Below are 20049 nucleotides of genomic sequence, written 5' to 3'. Positions count from 1 at the left end.
TTCCAATTCCTAGCTATTATTAATCTAGCTGTTGTTGATAAATAGTTAATCAATTCTTTAGTCATCTTGTCATATTCCACATTCTCAAATATTGATAACAGAGCAATTTAAGATTTAAATTCTATATCTTTTTCACATATGTCATTTAATTATTTAAAGATTAGTTTACAAAATCTTTGTACTTTTTCGCATTCCCACCACATATGAAATTATGTACCAATCTTCTTCTCACATTTCGAACAGACATTCATTCAGATAACTAGCTTTAATTTTATTCAATTTTGTCAGTGTTAAATACCATCTTAAACACAATTTGAAAAAATGTTCTTTTATTCTCCCTTACATAAATAGTAAAAGCCCCATTTTCCACATCTTCCTCTAGTCTTCATCATTTATTATTTTTCCAAAGTCTTCTTCCCACACTAACTTCAATCCTTCTTTCTCAGTCTCTTCTTCTTCCAGATCAAGCAGGAATCTATACATTTTACTCACTGCACCCTTTACTGAATCAGTCATCTGAATATCTTCATATGATAATAGAAATTGTTCATTCTTCATATATTCTCTACCTTTATTATACTTCCTTACCCATTCATTAGTCCATCTTTCTTTTAGATTAGGCATCCTTCAGTCTTGAGTGTATGATAACATGCTCTGTATGAAGGACGTGGAACAGCATCTAGTGTGGCTGAGAAGGCCAATTCGAGAGTGACAATCCCTTTCACACTAAAGACAAATGTCCCCTCTCCAGCTCCCTGATTTTGCTGCTTTCGGGACGGCCTCTTTGCCTTGGCCTGCTGGACAACCTTCTCTTCAAATTGCAAGAGGCCGTGATGCAGCACCTGCCTCCAGGCTGAACGCTCAGATGTCAAGGTTTTCCATCTGTTGAGGTCCATTCCTAGGGCCTTCAGATCCTGCTTGCAGATATCCTTGAAACGCAGCTGTGGTCTCCCTCCATCTTTCTAATTGCATATAATTCAACCATGATATATTCTTACTTTGAAGGATTTGTTTTATTTGATCTTTCAATCTCATTTTATACAACGAGTCTTTAATCTAATCACTTTTTTCTTTAAATAATTCTGCATAAACTTTCATATTGGCAGGAAAATTCTCTATTTCAGTCACTAACCCTAATGGAGAGTTAAGCAGACATACATTCTTTCTATAATTGTATCAGAAATTTAACATAGTCTTTAAAAACGGATTATTAATTTTGCTTATTTTATATTTCTTAATCACACCAAATAGATATTTTTAAATATCTACCTGTAATTCTAATGATTCCATTTTCCACCAAATTAACATTTCTGGGTTATATATAATTTCCCCAATAAACCTCAATTGATTAGCCAAATAATATTTTTTTATATATGGTATGCCTATACCACCTTTTTTGTTGTTTTATACCAATACTTTTTATTTATTCTGGCCCTCTTCCCTTTATTACAATATTTATTAATCATTTCTTGCCAAAATTTAAAATCATCTTCTGTTAACTGTATTGGCAACATTCTAAATAAAAAAAAAATTTTTTGGTAGAATCTTTATTTTTATCAGTGAGATCCTTCGAAACCAAGAAAGTTTTAAGTTAGTATATTCCTGTAGTTTCTTTTTAATATCTCCTTTTAATTTAAATATGTTCCCTTTTTTGAGTATCCTTTACTACTTTACTGCATCCTTCAGAAATCTATACCTAAATATTTAACTAATTAACATATATTGAAATCATATTTATCAACAAACTTTTCTTGTTCTAATTTATTATGATTAAACAACATTGTCTCAGCTTTTTGCAAATTTACATGTAATCCAGTTATTTTCCCAATTTTTTCTAAATGAATTTTAATTCTATCTATACTTTCTATTGGGTTTTTCAGTGTTAATAGGGAATCATCAGCAAATAAATTAATATTTATTTTATTATTTTCACTTATACCTTCAATTGAGTCATCATTTCTTATTGCATTTGCCAACATTTCAATAATCAAACAAAACAGAACTGGAGAAATAGGGCAACCTTGTCTGGTGCCTTGGCCTAGAGCTATCTGCTCTGTCATCCCATCATTAACAATTACTGCAGAAATATTCTCCAAATATAAATGTTCTATTACCCCCCTAAATTTCTTTCCAAAACCCCAACCCTTAAAAAGGATCTTTAATGTTGGCCATTTTACACAATCAAATGCCTTAAAAATATCTAATGATAAAATACCTGCTTTTGATTTATCTTTTTCTATATTATATATAATATTCAAAACCCTCCTAGTTAAATTTTCCATTTGTCTTCCCTTTAAAAATCCATTTTGATCCTCTTTATTATATTTTGTAACAAACGTTCATTCTATTTGCCAAGATTGCAGTAAATATATTTGCATCTTGATTTAATAATGAAATAGGTCTATACAAATTTGGGTCTGTCAAAACTTTATTGGGTTTTGGAATAAGAGTTGTTAATGAATATTTCCAAGAATCTGATATTTTCTCTCCTTCCAATATTCCATTATAAAGTATTTTTTAAGTTGGGGTAAGTATTGATTTAAAAGCTTTATAATATTCTGATCCCATTCCATCAAAGCCTGGAGTTTTACCATTTTTTAGTTTATGAATAATCTCTGTAATCTCTTCATCCTTCATCTCTTTTTCTAATTCTCTTTTATCATTCTCTAATAGTTTACTCTTTACATTTTCTTTAATATAATTTTCTATATCTTCTTTTGATGTACTATTACCTTTATATAAATTTTGATAAAATTCTTGTTGTTGTGCCTTTGTTTTCCCTTCATTCTGTTTTAATAGATCTTCCATTTGCTTTACTCTGTCCTCCATTTTTACTATGCTTGCCTTCATCCCCTGTACACCTCCCTGGACTGTTTTCATGTCCTTTCCCATCTGTTGACATTCTTTCACTAAAGAGTCTATTTTGGAAAGAACCTGTTCCAGTTTTCTATCAATCTGGCATGGTATATCTTTAGCCAGATCTTTTACACAGATTGTTAATTGGGAAATCTTTTTTTCCATGCTGGCTTCGGTAAGACTGCTCAGAGAGGTAGCCCCTCCCCCTCCTTTCCAGCAACTTCCCGAGTTTCTTTAGAAACTTCTTTAGGAGCGGGGGATTCCACCTCTAGTCGTCTTAAGCGTTCGGGACTACGATCTGATGATTTTTCCTCTAATGGCTCTCATGTCCAACTTTTAGAACTCTTATCCCTATTTTTTCTCATAAGCAAAGCAAAAGATTCATAGCACAGGAAAACAAAGTAGCTTTCTACAGCTCGTTAGCTGTTCAACTTTCACTGGCATTCTTCCACCCAAAAACAAAAGTGCGTTCCCCAGATAAGCAGCAAGGCTTTTGCAGTTTAAAAATCACTTCTATCTCTGCTTGAACTTTTCACAAAGGATTTAAGCTGATTTACTCACATTTCAAGAAGGGAAAAAAACATTTAGCAACTTATTTACATTCAGCAAGGGCGAGAAGACAAAGATTCAGCTGTGCATCCCGCCCCGGCGGAAGTGATGTCTCGCTTTTGTTTCCTTTGAAATTAAGAATGCCAATACAACATGATCACTTTTGCCCAGAGTTCATCTTGCTTCTTCCACCAACTCATCTCTATTGGTTAGAATCAAGTCAGGAATAGCTAATCCTCTAGTTTCTTCCTCCACTTTTTGTAGGAGAAAATTAACAGCCACACAGGCTAATAATTTCTTGGAAGGGCTATATTTGGCAGAGTTTATCTCCCAACAGATGTCAGGATAACTGAAATTTCTGATGTCTTCTACTACATTGTGTCTCTTTGAAATTATTGCAATGTGTTTTTCAAAGGTTTTAGCTGACACCAAGAATCAGCATTCCCCAAGACAAATGGAAAATGTGGTGCACCAAATTAAAAACTAACTATGAAACTGGAGTTAATATTAGCACCACATTTGGCATTGATGTAGAAGATTGTCTGCTCTTGCTCAGTGCCAGATTTGGAAACATTTAGGCAAAAGGTCTTCGAGTTGTCATTTTAAAAATGTAACACCATTTTACTCTCATGCAGAAGCAAGCAACTTGGGTATCCTTGGTCTCATCTTGACTGCTGCCATTGCTGTTGTCAACATTCATGCTGCCTTTTGCTATGTAAAGCTTGGCATCCTTTTTCCTGCTGGCAATGTGGGCACACTATTGTATAGTAATATTGGGTCATTTCCTGGCCCTTAGACTCATGGGTAGAGAAGCACATTCCACATTCATAAGCCAGAGCTGCTGGGTTTTTGTTGTTGTTGTTGTTGTTGTTGAAGACTTGAATCTACACCTTCTTCTTGACTGGCCTGTCAATAATAGATCCCACTTACCACATTTCATTTTTTCACTCCAGTTATATTAATCCAGATGCTCTTGATGGGATACCAAGCTCATCCTCCTGTATTTCTATGCAGGAATATGTGTTTTTGACATATACTGCTACTCCACCTCCCTTTCTATTCTTTCTTTTCTTTGTCAACAATTTATATCCTTCAGTTGCTATAATCCAGTCATAGGAGTCACCCCATCAAGTTTCAGTTATCCCTATTAAGGCATATGTAACTTTCTGCAGAAAGATTTCCAACTTCTGCTTCTTTGTATTACGAATCTTTCCATTGTTACCTGATTTGCAAACCATAAAATGCTGGTGAGGATATAACCTATGGTGTTCTCTTACCAGACTTTAAGTGATGTGTGGGAAACTCAGGGACAGGATACTGAAGAGATAATGATAAAATAAAACATAACCCACAAACATACAAATAATTGTTTGTCATGGTTGTTGTGGGTTTTTTGGGCTCTTTGGCCGTGTTCTGAAGGTTGTTCTTTCTGATGTTTCGCCAGTCTCTGTGGCCGACAGTTCCTACTGGACTGGAGTAGGAACTCTGTCCATGCTCTGTTCCTACTCCAGTCCTATGAAGATGCCAGCCACAGAGACTGGCAAAACATCAGGAAGAACAACCTTCAGAACACAGCCAAAGAGCCTAAAAAACCCACAACAACCATCAGATCCTGACCATGAAAGCCTTTGAGAATACAAATCTTTTTCTCACTTTGTAAAGAAGTTAAATGCAAGAAACACAAACATTCCCAAGAGTATTTCTCAGAAATATTCTCATAAATCAGGAAATAACCCAAAGGTAGCCAAATATTATGCTGCAATCTAGAAGGAAGCCTCTACCATTTTAAAATCTTACATAGCGCTTTATGCAACAAACAGGTCTGTAGTACTCGGGTATGTACAAACCTTCCACTGTCAAAATTGTGTCAGACATTACTGTGATCCAGAAACAAATGGATCTGTCACAGCTTGATGTGATCAAGAAACAGATGGAAGAATTACACAATGTAGATAAAAGGTTGAGACTGTAAAACATAAGCAGAGCCTTGATTCTGACTACTACCACATGAAACAAATTCCTATTTTTAAACTAAATGATGTATCACTATGAGCTTTGTGGGATTCATCAGGACTGCACAAAAGTCCTATAACTATATGGTGAATTCTATTAAGCATTTCTTCTTCTCACTTTTCAGTAAAGGGGCTGCCACATCAGATTTAACTTCAGAGACAAGAATGCTTATCAATGCTCAACATACAGGTGAAGCATTCTGTGAGCTTGAGACATCTCAGCGTGGCAGAGCACAGATGTGGAAGGGCATGGGAGGTGTTGTCAACCCAACTGCTCGGGTGAGGTCCAGGTCTTCTTTAGAGGTTTCAGGAGGTGGCTGGAAGGTGAATCTCTGCAGGAGGCTCGTAAAGAACAGGAAGAGCTCCATTTTGGCCAGGGTCTCACCTGCACACATTCTACGACCTGCAAGAACGTCCAGAGAAAAAGAAATTTGGAGTTACTAATATTTTGATATTTTATGCAGTTTTTTTATAAGCCATTGATTGAAATCCTGTTGTGCTGTTGCACACATGGTGCATCTGTGGACAGTGAATTGTTCTAAGTTACAAAATCTCCAGAGATAAAAACCTGTTGCATACCAAGTTAAGTGACTTGCTGTGCAACAGATAATGCTTTTGAAATTTTCTTCACTTATAGCACTTGGCTTCCAAAAGTTATACTTTTTGTATACTTGTATAACAGGATGTCAACGATTATTCCTGGCAGCCTACCATAAACACAGCAATGACAAAATGAAGTATGTGTACACAGATGAAATATACCAATAAAACAATAACTTTGAAAATGTAAAAAGAATATCATGTTTAATTGATTACATCCCCGTAAATGGAATGGATTTAGCATTGTATTACAGAATAAATCAGGCAGTAGAACCTGAGCTATTTTTTCAATGGGTCATAATCTCTTGTGTTGTTTCATGTCACCTTGCCTAGTATAGAAGCCCACTCTATATCAGCACATCTCTGTACCTGCAGAGAAAGGCATGAATGCATCTCTTTTGACAAACTTTCCTGAGGAGTCGAGAAAATGCTCAGGATAGAACTCATGAGGCTTCTCCCATTGAGATTCATCATGGAGCACAGAAGTCAGCAACGGAACAACATGAGTTCCCTGAAAAGGAAGAGGTTGATTTTTAAAGGAATGTGCCACCCAATTAACATTTAGACATGCTTTACATTATGGAGCTGATGTTCACCAACTTCTGAAGAGCATGTTGATTAAAGTGTCATTATGTTGAAAACTGACAGGAATTTCTTAATCAACCAGGTGATGACAGGAAAGAAAGGAGTTCAATTAAATTAGCTGATAACCTTTGGAATGAAGTAGCCTTTGAGAGTAACATCCACAGTGGTAGTACGTGGCAGATTGGTTGGGAGGATATCACGAAACCTTTGAACTTCATGGACCACGGCATCTGTGTATGGCATTCTTATTCGGTGTTCAATCATGGGCTGAGCAGGTCCAACAACGTTGTCAGTCTCTGCCTGGACTTTTTCTGGGGGAACAAAAGAATCCTTGCTATCAAGAGCAGTTTTATGCTTTTGGATCTGCATCAGCATGTGTAAAGACTAAATGCTGAAGCATGTGTTTCCCACACAGAAGAAAAAATAAGAACTTTCCCAATATGGTCACTTTACATGAGGCTGCCTAATCAGAACACTTAATTTCATCTTAGAACTGTGGATCTAGAAGGGATCCTATACATCATTGGGTCTGGCTCTTGTCAAGAAGGCATAGTGGGAAGTTGAATTCCCTACCTCTAGCTTCAGAGCCAGATACCTACCACTAAGCAATCTGGTAGTTGCACAAATCTGAACACCTCTCATTTTCATTGACTGACTGACAGCTCAGCTGAGGAGTTCCAGTACTCTGACTTTAGTTGGTTTCATTATATATATCCTTTTTTTAAAATAGGAGGGGGAAAGAGAGATTAGCAGGTACATTTTCTTCATCTGGAACATCCTCTTATACTGGTATAAAATTAGTTTACCTATTATTTTGCTGCCATGAAGGGTGCTGGCTAAAACATCTGAAGCAACTGCCAGGGTAAGAAGAAACAGAGCAAGTCTCCAAGGGTCAAGGCTCTTGGAAAGCTAGAGACATGCCAGGTGCTGCTGGAGTAAAAGCAGGCAGGTGGCTGGTCTTCTGCCCTCCTGCCTTGAGCCCTGATTCTCCAGCTATTGCACTCATTCTGATTTCTGCCTCCACGACCTAAGCCCTGCCTTCTCCTGAAGCAGTTTCTGCTCTGCCTTCTGTCCTGCCACCCATGAGGGTGTGGTTATAAACCTTCCTCGTGTCAGGGACAATGGACCAAGGGGGTGCAGCCTCTGAAGGGCAGTGTGCCTCCTGCCTGCAAAAACCCATAGAAATTTTCTTTAAGAGACATTCTGAACAAGCTGGACTTATTAACATTGGGAGTGAAGTAACCCCCCAGCACCTATAAGACTGTGTCGACCTGTTGGACTGGAGTCTGTGGTTTATTGCAGGAGCTGGACCTAATTGGGGACTTGCCTGCTACCTGCCTAAACACAATCTTTTTTTAACTTCTCCAGCTTGACAGAGCCTGCATCTGACAAGAACTGTGTTGTGCCCGGCCTGGAAGGGGCTGAAGCTGCTAAGGACTTTTTAGTTATTGATCCAGAAGGTCCTGGATCTGCAAAGGACCATGTACCTGCAGTATGTCGGGGCCTGAGTCTGCCAAAGCCTATTTCAGTTCAGGCTCAAGCCAGATTTGATCAGCCAGCTGGCTGGCTGGCTGGCTGGAAACTGAACACTAGTGAACTCAGAACAAGGCCTTGAATGGCCAGAACTGGTACAGTGTACTTTCCTCATCCTGACACCACCTGGATGGCACAATTATCCATTGAAGCAACATTCCCCACCCACATTGACCCAAACATACAGGGAGGGAAAACAAAATACGAACAAGTATAAACATACCAACGACCAGGTTGCCTGTGACTTCTCAAGAGTTAAATGCTCTTAATACTATCAGATTTCTTGTTATGCTTATGGAACCTAGAATTTATGTAGAATCACAACTCATAAAAATACAAGTTTTGGAGTTGACTGAAATTACTGCAACAAAGAAAATACGTGTACTTAAGGTATCCAAATTAATTTTGACATTCTTATAATTTTGTGTTTTCATACTGGAATTAATGATTTGCTGGGATAATGTCAGGTATGACAAATTTAGAAAATCTTGGTCAGTTATAAACCAGTATAAGCTTTTGTGATTTGCCCTATAAGTCTGCTTATATGTTAACTTGTGAGGGAAACAGACATATCACCTCCCAGTGAGGTGTCGCAGCAATATTTGATACAGTATTTCTTGGAGTAGCTTCTCAAATGCAAGGAGTGAGAGTTTTTATTTTGTCAGGTAGAAAATATTTTCCTTGGTAAATACTAAAATATTGACTCATTCAATATTGAAAAAAAAGGATACCTGCTCATAATAATTGTGACTTGCAGAAAAAAACAAAAATGAAGTTTGCTGAATATGTGTGCAATTTTTAGATGTGAAAGCAGTTTGCACAAGTTCATCCACACCCATTAGTGCTAACAGATACCCTTGGCATTAACAGCATTTTCTGCCCTTCCTTATTTTGGTAAAAAACAAAGGTGCTCTAATGTTCTCTTTCAGTTCTTTCCATTTCCAAAAAGCTGACGGGATAGCACATTGAGTTAGGAATATGGTGCAGAACCAGAGATTCAGAGTTCAATTCCCCACTGTGCATCCCAGAAAACCCAGTCTTCATGTTCTTGGCAATCTACAGTGTCCCAGAATGCTTCCAGAAGAAGGACTGGTAAACTATTTCTGAGTACTCTCTACCTAGAAAACCCTGAAAAGGGTCACCATGTCACAATTGTCTTGATGGCACATGATGATGATTACTGAACAAATATGATTATTTGGTACCAGAATAATAGGAGACAATGAAATGAAAAATGCTTACTTTGAATTTCAGGGTACTTCATCATTAGCAAGATGCCCCAGCATAGAGTGGTAGAAGTAGTCTCCATGCCGGCAGCGAATAAATCTACCGTAAGACTTTTCAGATTTTCCTTATGGAAATATCCACCATTCTTCTTCTTCCTCTTCTCCTCCTGGAACAGAAAACTAGTCAAGTCAAATGATAAATGTACCTGGGCACATATCCGGTAAATAGCTAAGCACTGGGAAGACATCCATAAGGCCAAGGTGAAAAATATGACACTTGAACATGTGTCTCAGAGCACTATATACTGTTATGGTGTTCTGAGGCTTTGTTCAAGTTACATTCTTTTATTCAGTTATGTTCAGTTGTGATGGACCACTACAGACTCAAACTACAAGATGGGTGATAGTGTGAGTCTGTGGTGGTCTATAATCCTTCATGAATTGCTGCCTTGTCGTGGTGAAGGGGCTTGAGTAACACAGAGAAGCTATGGGCTATGCTGTGCAGGGACACCCAAGACGGACAGGTCATAGTAGAGAGTTCTGACTAAACGCAATCCACCTGGAGTAGGAACTGGCAAGCCAGTCCAGTATCTTTGCCAAGAATGCCCCATGATCAGAAACAAAAGGCTAAAAGATATGACGCTGGAAGATGGGCCCCTCAGGTCGAAAGGCATCCAACATGCTACTGAGGAAGAGCGGAGGATAAGTACAAGTAGCTCCAGAGCTAATGAAGTGGTTGGGCCAAGGCCGAAAGGACGCTCAGCTGTGGACGTGCCTGGAAGTGAAAGGAAAGTCCAATACTGCAAAGAAAAATACTGCATAGGAACCTGGAATGTAAGACCTATGAACCTTGGGAAGCTGGAGGTGGTCAAACAGGAGATGGCAAGAATAAACATTGACATCCTGGGCATCAGTGAACTAAAATGGACAGGAATGGGTGAATTCAACTCAGATGATTATCATATCTACTATTGTGGGAAAGAATCCCGTAGAAGGAATGGAGTAGCCCTCATAGTCAACAAAAGAGTGAGAAAAACTGTAATGGGATATAATCTCAAAAATGATAGAATGATTTCAATACGAATCCAAGGCAGACCTTTGAACATCACAATAATCCAAGTTTATGCACCAACCACTATTGCTGAGGAGACTGAAATTGAACAGTTTTATAAAGATTTACAACACCTTCTAGAACTGACACCAAAGAAAGATGTTCTTCTCATTCTACGGGACTGGAATGCTAAAGTAGGGAGCCAAGAGATAAAAGGAACAACAGGGAAGTTTGGCCTTGGAGTTCAGAACGAAGCAGGGCAAAGGCTAATAGAGTTTTGTCAAGAGAACAAGCTGGTCATCACAAACACTCTTTTCCAACAACACAAGATGCGACTCTATACATGGAAATCACCAAATGGACAATACCAAAATCAGATTGATTATATTCTGTGCAGCCAAAAATGGAGAAGCTCTATACAGTCAGCAAAAACAAGACCTGGAGCTGATTGTGGCTCTGATCATCAGCTTCTCATAGCAAAATTCAAGATTAAACTGAAGAGAGTAGGAAAAGCCACAGGGCTATTCAGGTATAATCTAAACCAAATCCCTTATGAATACACAGTGGAAGTAAAGAACAGATTTAAGGAACTAGATTTGGTGGGCAGAGTGCCTGAAGAACTTTGGATAGAGGCTCGTAACATTGTACAGGAGGCAGCAACAAAAACCATCCCAAAGAAAAGGAAATGCAAGAAAGCAAAGTGGCTGTCCAATGAGGCCTTAGAAATAGCAGAGAAGAGAAGGGAAACAAAATGCAAGGGAGAGCTACAGAAAATTGAATTCAGACTTCCAAAGAATTGCAAGGAGAGACAAGAGGGCCTTCTTAAATGAACAATGCAAAGAAATAGAAGAAAATACAGTGGTGCCTCGCATAGCGAACGCTTCGCTATGCGATGAATCCGTACAACGATGGGTCCCGGGCCATCGCTGGAGCGTTCGCTCAGCGATGGCCCCTATGGGCTTTTTTCGCTATGCGATGATCGCGCGGACGCGATCAAAGCATAGCGAACAGCTGATCGGTGGTTCCAAAATGGCCGCCGCTGAAACAAAATGGCGACCGCTGTTTTGCCTCGCTAACGAGGCATCCAAAATGGCCGCCGCAATGGAGAAAACTCACAGAACGGTGAGTTTTAAGTCCATAGGAACGTATTAAATCAGTTTTAATACGTTCCTATGGACTTTTTTGTTTCACTTAACGATGGATTCGCTGAGCGAGGGTTAATCCGGAACGGATTAACCTCGCTAAGCGAGGCACCAGTGTAATAGAAAAGGAAAAACCAGAGATCTGTTCAGGAAAATTCGAGATACTAAAGGAAGATTTTGTGCAAAGATGGACATGATAAAGGACAAAAATGGTAGGGACCTAACAATCAGAAGACATCAAGAAGAGGTGGCAAGAATACACAGAGGAATTATATCAGAAAGATTACGATATCCCGGACAACCCAGACAATGTAGTTGCTGACCTTGAGCCAGACATTCTGGAGAGTGAAGTCAAGTGGGCCTTAGAAAGCCTGGCTAACAACAAGGCCAGTGGAGGTGAGGGAATTCCAGTTGAAGTATTTAAAATCTTAAAAGATGATGCTGTTAAGGTGCTACATTCAATATGCCAGCAAGTTTGGAAAACTCCACAGTGGCCAGAGGACTGGAAAAGATCAGTCTACATCCCATTCCTAAAGAAGGGCAGTGCCAAAGAATGCTCCAACTACCATACAATTGCACTCATTTCACACGCTAGCAAGGTTATGCTCAAAATCCTCCAAGGTAGGCTTCAGCAGTATGTGGACCGAGAACTCCCAGAAGTACAAGCAGGATTCCGAAGTGGCAGAGGAACTAGAGACCAAGGCAAGACCTTAAAGAAATGGGAGTGCCTGACCACCTTATCTATCTACTGAGAAACATATGTGGGACAGGAAGCAACAGTTAGAACTGGATATGGAAACACTGATTGGTTCAAAATTGTGAAAAAAGTACGAAAAGGCTGTATATATTCTCCCTGCTTATTTAACTTATAAGCAGAATACATCATGCGGAAGGCTGGACTGGAGGAATCCCAAGCCAGAATTAAGATTGCCAGAAGAAATATCAACAATCTCAGATAGGCAGATGATACCACTCTGAGGGCAGAAAGTGAGGAGGAATTAAAGAACCTCTTAATGAGGGTGACAGAGGAGAGTGCGAAAAATAGTCTGAAGCTCAACATCAAAAAAATGAATATCATGGCCACTGGTCCCATCACCTCCTGGGAAATAGAAGGGAAAGATATGGAGGCAGTGACAGAGTTTACTTTCTTGGGATCTATGATCACTGCAGATGGAGACAGCAGCCCCGAAATTAAAAGACACCTGCTTCTTGGGAGGAAAGTGATGACAAACCTCAACAGCATCTTAAAAAGCAGAGACATCACGCCAACAAAAGTCCTGTAGTGATGTATGGAAGTGAGAGCTGGACCATAAAGAAAGCAGACCACAGAAGAATTGATGCCTTTGAATTGTGGTGCTGGAGGAGGCTCTTGAGAGTCCCCTGGACTGCAAGGAGAACAAACCTATCAATTCTAAAGGAAATCAAACCAGAGTGCTCACTGGAAGGACAGATCCTGAAGCTGAGGCTCCAGTACTTTGGCCATCTTATGAGAAGAGAAAACTTTTTGGAAAAGACCTTGGTGGTGGGAAAGTGTGAAGGCAAGAGGAGGAGGGGACGACAGAGGATGAGATGGCTGGAGAGTGTCAGCGAAGCAACCAAGATGAATTTGACACAACTACGGGAGCAGATGAGTGGAATAGACACTAAACTGCTTAACAGCATGTAAGATCATCCCCAGCCACAAAGCTAAAACCCCCAGTAATTTCACAGCTTAAACGAGTGAGCTGAATAATTATTCTCTATTTTTAAAATATCTTTCAATAATTTTTATACCAGAAATGGAAAGTGTTTTAAATGTCTGTTGGGCCAGAAAGGAAATAAAAACTTCTCCTCTTGAGAATCATTTGATTTGATCCTCACTGGAAAGGCCAAAGGTTACGATCTCCATTCCCAGTTCTCACGTTGAAACAATGTTTATGTTTAGAATGCTCATGCCGATAACCAGTTTATAAGGAAGTCAGAAAGTCTTAATTTTTTTCTGGAATTTTTCAGAATCAACATTACAGTTCTGGCGCTGGATTCCTTCCAAATTTTTTAAAAAAGCAGCTGGGACCAACTATTTTCTTTCCAGTTAAGGTTTGGTCTTTTGAATGCATTTGATCTGTTTTACATCTGCAGACAGAAGAGGTTGACAGTATCTGCATGTGGGTGGGTGGGGGTTAAATAGCTTTCTAAAAAAATAATTCAAAAAACGTTTGCTCAAATATACCCAAGTATAGCACAGAGAAGATGGTCTGCTGATCTGAGGTCCATTTTTGAAGTTACAATTTTTGATTGGGGTAGCCCCAGTTTTTGAGTAGCTTCATGGAATGATCATTTGCTCTGTTGCACTCTCATGCAGCAATAATCAAGCAATAATCAGTTAAAACTGATCCTAGTTTTTCTAGCAAAAACAAGCACACTTGGTTCCATACCTAGTAAAACAATTCCATTACCTCTTGCTGTTGGATGAGAAATGCATCAATCAAGCTCCGCTGATCATTTTTGTCCAGATCTTCTATGTGGTTTAAGAACGTGGCAGTTATATAGGCATGCAACTCATCTCTGTTTTTAAGGATGATCTTACGAGCACCAAACAGAAAGCCAAGTGCAGGAAACATGTTATACAGCTAAAAGTATGAAATAAGAGAAGAAAAGACAATATTAACATATTTCGATTCTCACAGAAAGATTTTGTTTTTATGTCAATATTTTGAAGAACTTTCATGTTGCATACCTTACATTCTGGCAATGGCGCGGCTAAAAATATTGTAAATAAAATAAATAAATAAATAAATAAATAAATAAATAAATAAATAAATAAATAAATAAATAAATAAATAAATAAATAAATAAATGATATATTATAGTCATTTAGTAATATTTAATCAGTATTCCTTAAAGATAGACCTTGTCCACACAGACCATTTGTTCAACTCTCCTTCAATCCATGATACCATACTTTTCCTACTGTCCCCCTGACATAAGGCTGACACTGGTGTCAATGGAATCAGAGCAGGACCAAAAAACCCACATTTCCTGGTGGGTTTTATACTACTACCCTCCCTGTAGTGATTAATTTGTTCCACTTTGCTCTGCTTTCCTCCAGTGCATGATCATATTGTCTTGACCCCAGTACTCCATTATTCCATGGTGATCTGCACAGTTTGTGAGTGTGCGTCATTTGATGATGATTCCCCATGAGTATGTTTCTACTATTTAGTTGCTGCCCTGTCATGCCTGAGTGCCACCCACCATATTGTTTGCTTAGTTTTGTTCAAATATCAGTTGCTCCTCTTGTCAGATCCTTCCTTCCTTCCTTCCTTCCTTCCTTCCTTCCTTCCTTCCTTCCTTCCTTCCTTCCTTCCTTCCTTCCTTCCTTCCTTCCTTCCTTCCTTCCTTCCTTCCTTCCTTCCTTCCTTCCTTCCTTCCTTCCTTCCTTCCTTCCTTCCTTCCTTCCTTCCATGGCCACAGAAGATTTATTTACACAGGGATCTCTCTGAGACCAAGCTTGCCTTTCATCCCTTTACTACTAAAAATGTAACACAACATAAGTTTTGTAGCTCAAGCATTCATGTAATTAGGCTTTTTGTTTTGTATTGCAAGTTACATAGTGCTGATCTAAAACAGTGCTACGCTGGTGGGAAGCATGACCAGTTTCTTCACAATAGCTCTTCTTGCTTTTATATTGTAATATAACTCCTCTTTCTCCCTTCTCTTATTTTCTTTTTCCTTTTCTCTCTTCTCCCTTTCCTCCTCTTCTCCAGTGTTACTATTTAGTGCTTTGAATTAGACAGAAAGAGAGTTGGTTGGGATAGTGCGAGATTTCCCCCGTCTCTCTCTCTCTCTCTCTCTCTCTCTCTCTGTCTGAAGGACCCAGTGAATGTGACAGCATGCCTGAGAGAGCAAGTACCTGTGTATGTGTGCTTTCGCTCTCTCTCTCTGAACATCCATTGAGCAGATCTGGCCAGCCAGCATTGTGAAATAGTGTTGAACTGGGAAATTAATATTTTAATAAAATCTACTTCAGAAACATAAAAGGATGTGAGTTCTAGTTGTATGAACTTGAAGGAAGTAATACGGAACCATCATTCTCCATCACCACTCCTCTGAAGGTGTCATCCTCAGAGTGGTCAGGATATGCCCACATGCACACTGTCTCAGAGAATGGATGTAGGTGATTGTAGTGTTCACCCCTTGTTATGCAAAATAAGTCATGTATTATTCATGTACTATGCTAATGTGGTGGAGAGGCAGAGGTGAAAGAGGTTAAAAGAGGGAGCCTGAGTCAGTCTAGGGAGGAGTCAGAGTCAAAGTCAGAGTGTAGTTAGTTAGAGAGAGGGAACAAGATGCAGAGTGATAAGGCTGGTTTAGAAAATAGGTAGAGAAGGTGGCAATGATATTGTAAGAGAAAAGTATGTACTGAGAGTACTGGCAGGAAGAGGAAAATGTGACGTGAGCCTTTGTGAGGGCACAACACATAGGTGCCACAAAGGGTGAATGCCACAATTGGTAGTCCAGCGGCGGGATCCAAAATAATCCAATAAAGCCAGAAATTGAAAGTGAATTTTCTTTGGGTCAAGGGTACCTTTTGGTCAGAGGTCTGTGGTGAAGAAGTAGGTCACTTGCTAGAGCTTTGGTGGAAAAGCTTAGTGGCGGGGCTTCTGATCCTAGATCTGGGGCAACTAAAGATAGGGAACAACTCTAGGGGAAAAGTCCTGTTTATTTACCTCAGGTGGCTAACTTAAAATCCAAGGCTCTGAGAGAAGAGAGCACTGGTGGATAAAAAGTGGAAGCCAGGGTCAGAGCAGATCTGAAGTGATAAGAAAATAAAAAGCAGAGGCTTTGAAAATGCAATTTATTTTGTGTCTGGAGGCAAGAAGGTTGTCTCAGACCAAGAAACATTGTGGCTGGTGTGGTGCCAGATACAGTATAACCATCCTTAGCTGCCGATTGAGAGCTACATAGTACCCCAGAAAAATACTAGGAAAAGGAAAACAGCAGTAAAAAAGTGTTTTAAAAAGAGGTGTGACTAACTCAGTACAGTAATAGAAACCAGCTCTTATCAATAAAAGTACATACTTATGCCACCCAAAAGAACTAAAAAGCCAGTAATTGAGGTAATTGATCCTCAAGAGGCACAAAGTTTACCTCAGGAAGTGGAGGGAGATGGAGACCCTCTAGCTCCAGTGGAACAGGAGGAGACTCATGAGGGTGCCTCAGAGAGACAAAGGGATCTAGGCTCCCTAGAGTTTGCAAAATGGAAAATACAAGAATTTAAATTGAAGGAATTAGAAATTAAAGAAAAAGCCAGAGCTGAAGATCTAGATATGAAAAACCAGTTAGAATTGGAAAAAGCCAGAACTGAAAAGCTAAGGAGCTAGCACTCAGGGAAATGGAAATGAGAGAAAAAGTTGAGCAAGAGGCCAGACAAATGGCATTTGAGCAAGAAAATAGACAAAGGGAAAGGGAATTTGAAATAGATATGAAAAGATTGGAAATTGCTGCTCAAAACAATAATAGTAGTAATAATAATAGCCAACAATGCTAGTGAGGGAAATCTCTCAAAAATCAACCTAAATAAATTTCCGCAATATAGGAAAGGAGATTTCCCTGAATCTTTCCTGATATCATTTGAAAGGGCATGCTGGGACTTTGAAATTAAGGATGATGAAAGGATGATAGTGCTAAGATCACAAATAAGTGGGGATTTAGCTGAGCTTTATTCTCAGATGCCTCTTGAGCAGGCTAGAGATTTTGAAGCAAATAGAAAGACAGTATATGCTAGATTTGGCATAAATGCAGAACACCTTAGAAGAAAATTTCATTCCCTTACTAAAAAGCCTGAAGAATCTTATTCTCAGCTAGGGGCTAAACTGCTGCAATGTTTGGACAAATGGATGGAACATGAAAATGTCACTTCTCTAGAGCAGATGAAAAATGTGATTGGGTTAGAATAATTTTATTCTCTATTGCTTGGGGAATTGCATTATTTGGTTTAAAAATCCTAAAATCTATTAGAAGCAGGTGAAACAGCTGATTACATTGGGGAGATTCGAGACTACAAGTTCTCTGAGGTAAAATTTAACAAACAGAACTGGAACAATAAAAAACTCTTTAATAAAAATCACCTCAGCAAAGCATCAGGGAAAGAAGGCCAGGGTAGTACTTCACCTAAATTAGCATGGCCTAGTTCTCAGAACCAAATGAACCCTGAGGAAAAGTTTAACAGATCTCCACAGAATGAGAGTGTGACGGATGCCCAAGTCGCTCCTGTCAATCACAGCGGAACCTCATGTGCATAAGCCAATGGGGGAGGCAGAGGTTTGTCAGTTAGTCAGTTGGAGGGTTAGAGAGAAGGAAGAGTGAGGTTTGCAGAGATAGATAGATAGATAGACAGACAGAGAGATAGAGAGAGAATTGTTACTAATAAATATAAATTGGTTAAACTGGGAATAAGTAAACAAGAAGTGATCTAATGTGGAACATAAAATATAATATTTCAATGATTATGATCTAATGGAAATGAATAAAGACCATTGGTAATTCTGAGTTACCTTTTTATACCCTTTAATAAAACAAGTTAACTTGTTGGCAGCAATTCTCAGAGTAAAGTTCTTTACAGTGTGGGTAAAAGAATTCCACTGGTGGCAGCAGGAGAGAAAGAACGAAGGTAGCCAGCATGGGCCCTTGGGTTGAGGGAAACAAACAGGGACACGGGATGTACATCACAGAGAGAAGGACTTACAAATGTTACAAATGCAGCGAGTCTGGACATTTACAAATCAATTGTATGAAAACCAAAAATAAAAATGGAAAGATGATAATCAGACCATGAAAGTGTACTATTTAAAATCAGTTGAAGCCACTGAGGGAGGCTGTAACAATGGTAGTTCTGTCTCCATGTCAACCAAGGCTAGTAATCTTGAGGAGATACCTGAAGCCCCTATAGTCCATTGTTTTTTTATAAAAACTCTTGTTAAAAACGCTGGTGAAGAGATAGTTGTGGGTGAAAAGGAGTACATTGTTCTGAGGGACACAGGTTCTCAAATTTCTATCACACATTGAGACCTGATAGATCAGGACTATATAATTCCAGGCAGAACTATGACCCTAAAAGGAATTGGGAAGGAAACTGTGGTGTTGAAAGTAGCAGAGGTTCAAATAACTTATAGGAATTGGTCTGGAAAGTGGCAAGTGGCCATTTCGGATGAAATACTGGCTGCTTTTCTAATCGGTTGGGACTTGATAGAGTGTGTTAAGAGTGCTTTTGCATTAACACGCTTACCAGGGGGCCAGGAATCACCCACTGCAGTAGAAATGGATACTGTAACAGAAGGAAGCCTGGAGGGAGAAAGTTCTTTGGATAGCCAGCTTAATAGTCATGCTAAAGCTGATCTTATTCTTTTGAAAGGCCCTGAGATAGCAGAGATGGCTGAGGTGGTCAAACTGGAAAATCCTAATAATATTTTCTAAATTGATGAGCAGAGAGAAAATAGTACTTCAAATGATTGTATTAAAACATCTAATGAGAGTCCCATTCCACTGACCCCTGAACACCCAGAGAGGTCTCTAACTGATAAAGACCTGACCTATAGAGAGGGTTTAAGGGCACCTCATAGAGGACCCCACAAACAAATATATGTCCTTGGTATTAATGGCGAGGAGTCCTTAGAAGTGGCAGAGCCAAGCTTGGGAGGTACTCTTGGAAAGGAGAAAGGCTTGAGTGAGACCCAGGAAAGAGCATCCATGTTGTTGTTGTTTAGTCGTTTAGTCGTGTCCGACTCTTCGTGACCCCATGGACCAGAGCACGCTAGGCCCTCCTATCTTCTACTGCCTCCCGGAGTTTTGTCAAATTCATGTTGGTTGCTTCGCAGACACTGTCCAGCCATCTCATCCTCGGTCGTCCCCTTCTCCTCTTGCCATCACACTTTCAAGAGCATCCATAAGTTAAGGTAAAGGTTCCCCTTGACAATTTTTGTCCAGTCGTGTCCGACTCTAGGGGGGGCGCTCATCCCGCTCTTCAAGCCATAGAGCCAGTGTTTGTCCGAAGACAATCTTTCCGTGGTCACATGGCCAGTGTGATTTAGACACGGAACGCTGTTTACCTTCCCACCGAGATGGTACCTATTTATCTACTCGCATTTGCATGCTTTCGAACCGCTAGGTTGGCGGGAGCTGGGACAGGCAACGGGTGCTCATTCAAACTTACAACTGCTGGTCTTCTGACCCTGCAGCACAGGCTTCTGTGGTTTAGCCCACAGCGCCACCACGTCCCAAGAGCATCCATAGAGGGGATTAAATTGCTTGTGGCAGGGTTGGAACCTATAGATTTGTTGCCGCAGCACTAGAGTGCTAGTGGGTTTATTAGCTCTGCAGCTGGAAAAGGCTGCCTTAAAACCTTGCAAGGCAAACCCCTACCTAGCTTATCTATGAATGAAGAAATAGAATCAGATAACACACTCAGTGCATCTAAAATAAACCAATCGTTTAAGATTGTACTTAACAGAAACTTG

At 39.5% G+C, this 20049-nt stretch overlaps 1 protein-coding gene across 1 annotated transcript in view; it reads right to left on the bottom strand.

Annotated features, from left to right (window-relative positions):
* Positions 1 to 1007: 1007 nt before the first annotated feature.
* LOC110070796 (cytochrome P450 2K1-like) overlaps positions 1008 to 20049 on the bottom strand; it is a 39748-nt gene continuing 20706 nt past the window's right edge. Inside the window, exons 5-9 of the mRNA XM_078377868.1 lie at positions 13990 to 14163; positions 9378 to 9528; positions 6729 to 6913; positions 6387 to 6528; positions 1008 to 5820 (exon numbers count right to left, since the gene is read on the bottom strand). Coding sequence (XP_078233994.1) covers positions 5636 to 5820; positions 6387 to 6528; positions 6729 to 6913; positions 9378 to 9528; positions 13990 to 14163 — 837 coding nt within the window. The 3' untranslated portion in view covers positions 1008 to 5635. The remainder of the gene's footprint in view (positions 5821 to 6386; positions 6529 to 6728; positions 6914 to 9377; positions 9529 to 13989; positions 14164 to 20049) is intronic.

This window comes from Pogona vitticeps, chromosome 1, assembly GCF_051106095.1.
Source record: "Pogona vitticeps strain Pit_001003342236 chromosome 1, PviZW2.1, whole genome shotgun sequence".
Taxonomy (NCBI): domain Eukaryota; kingdom Metazoa; phylum Chordata; class Lepidosauria; order Squamata; family Agamidae; genus Pogona; species Pogona vitticeps.
This window is presented reverse-complemented; position numbering and strand designations above follow the sequence as displayed.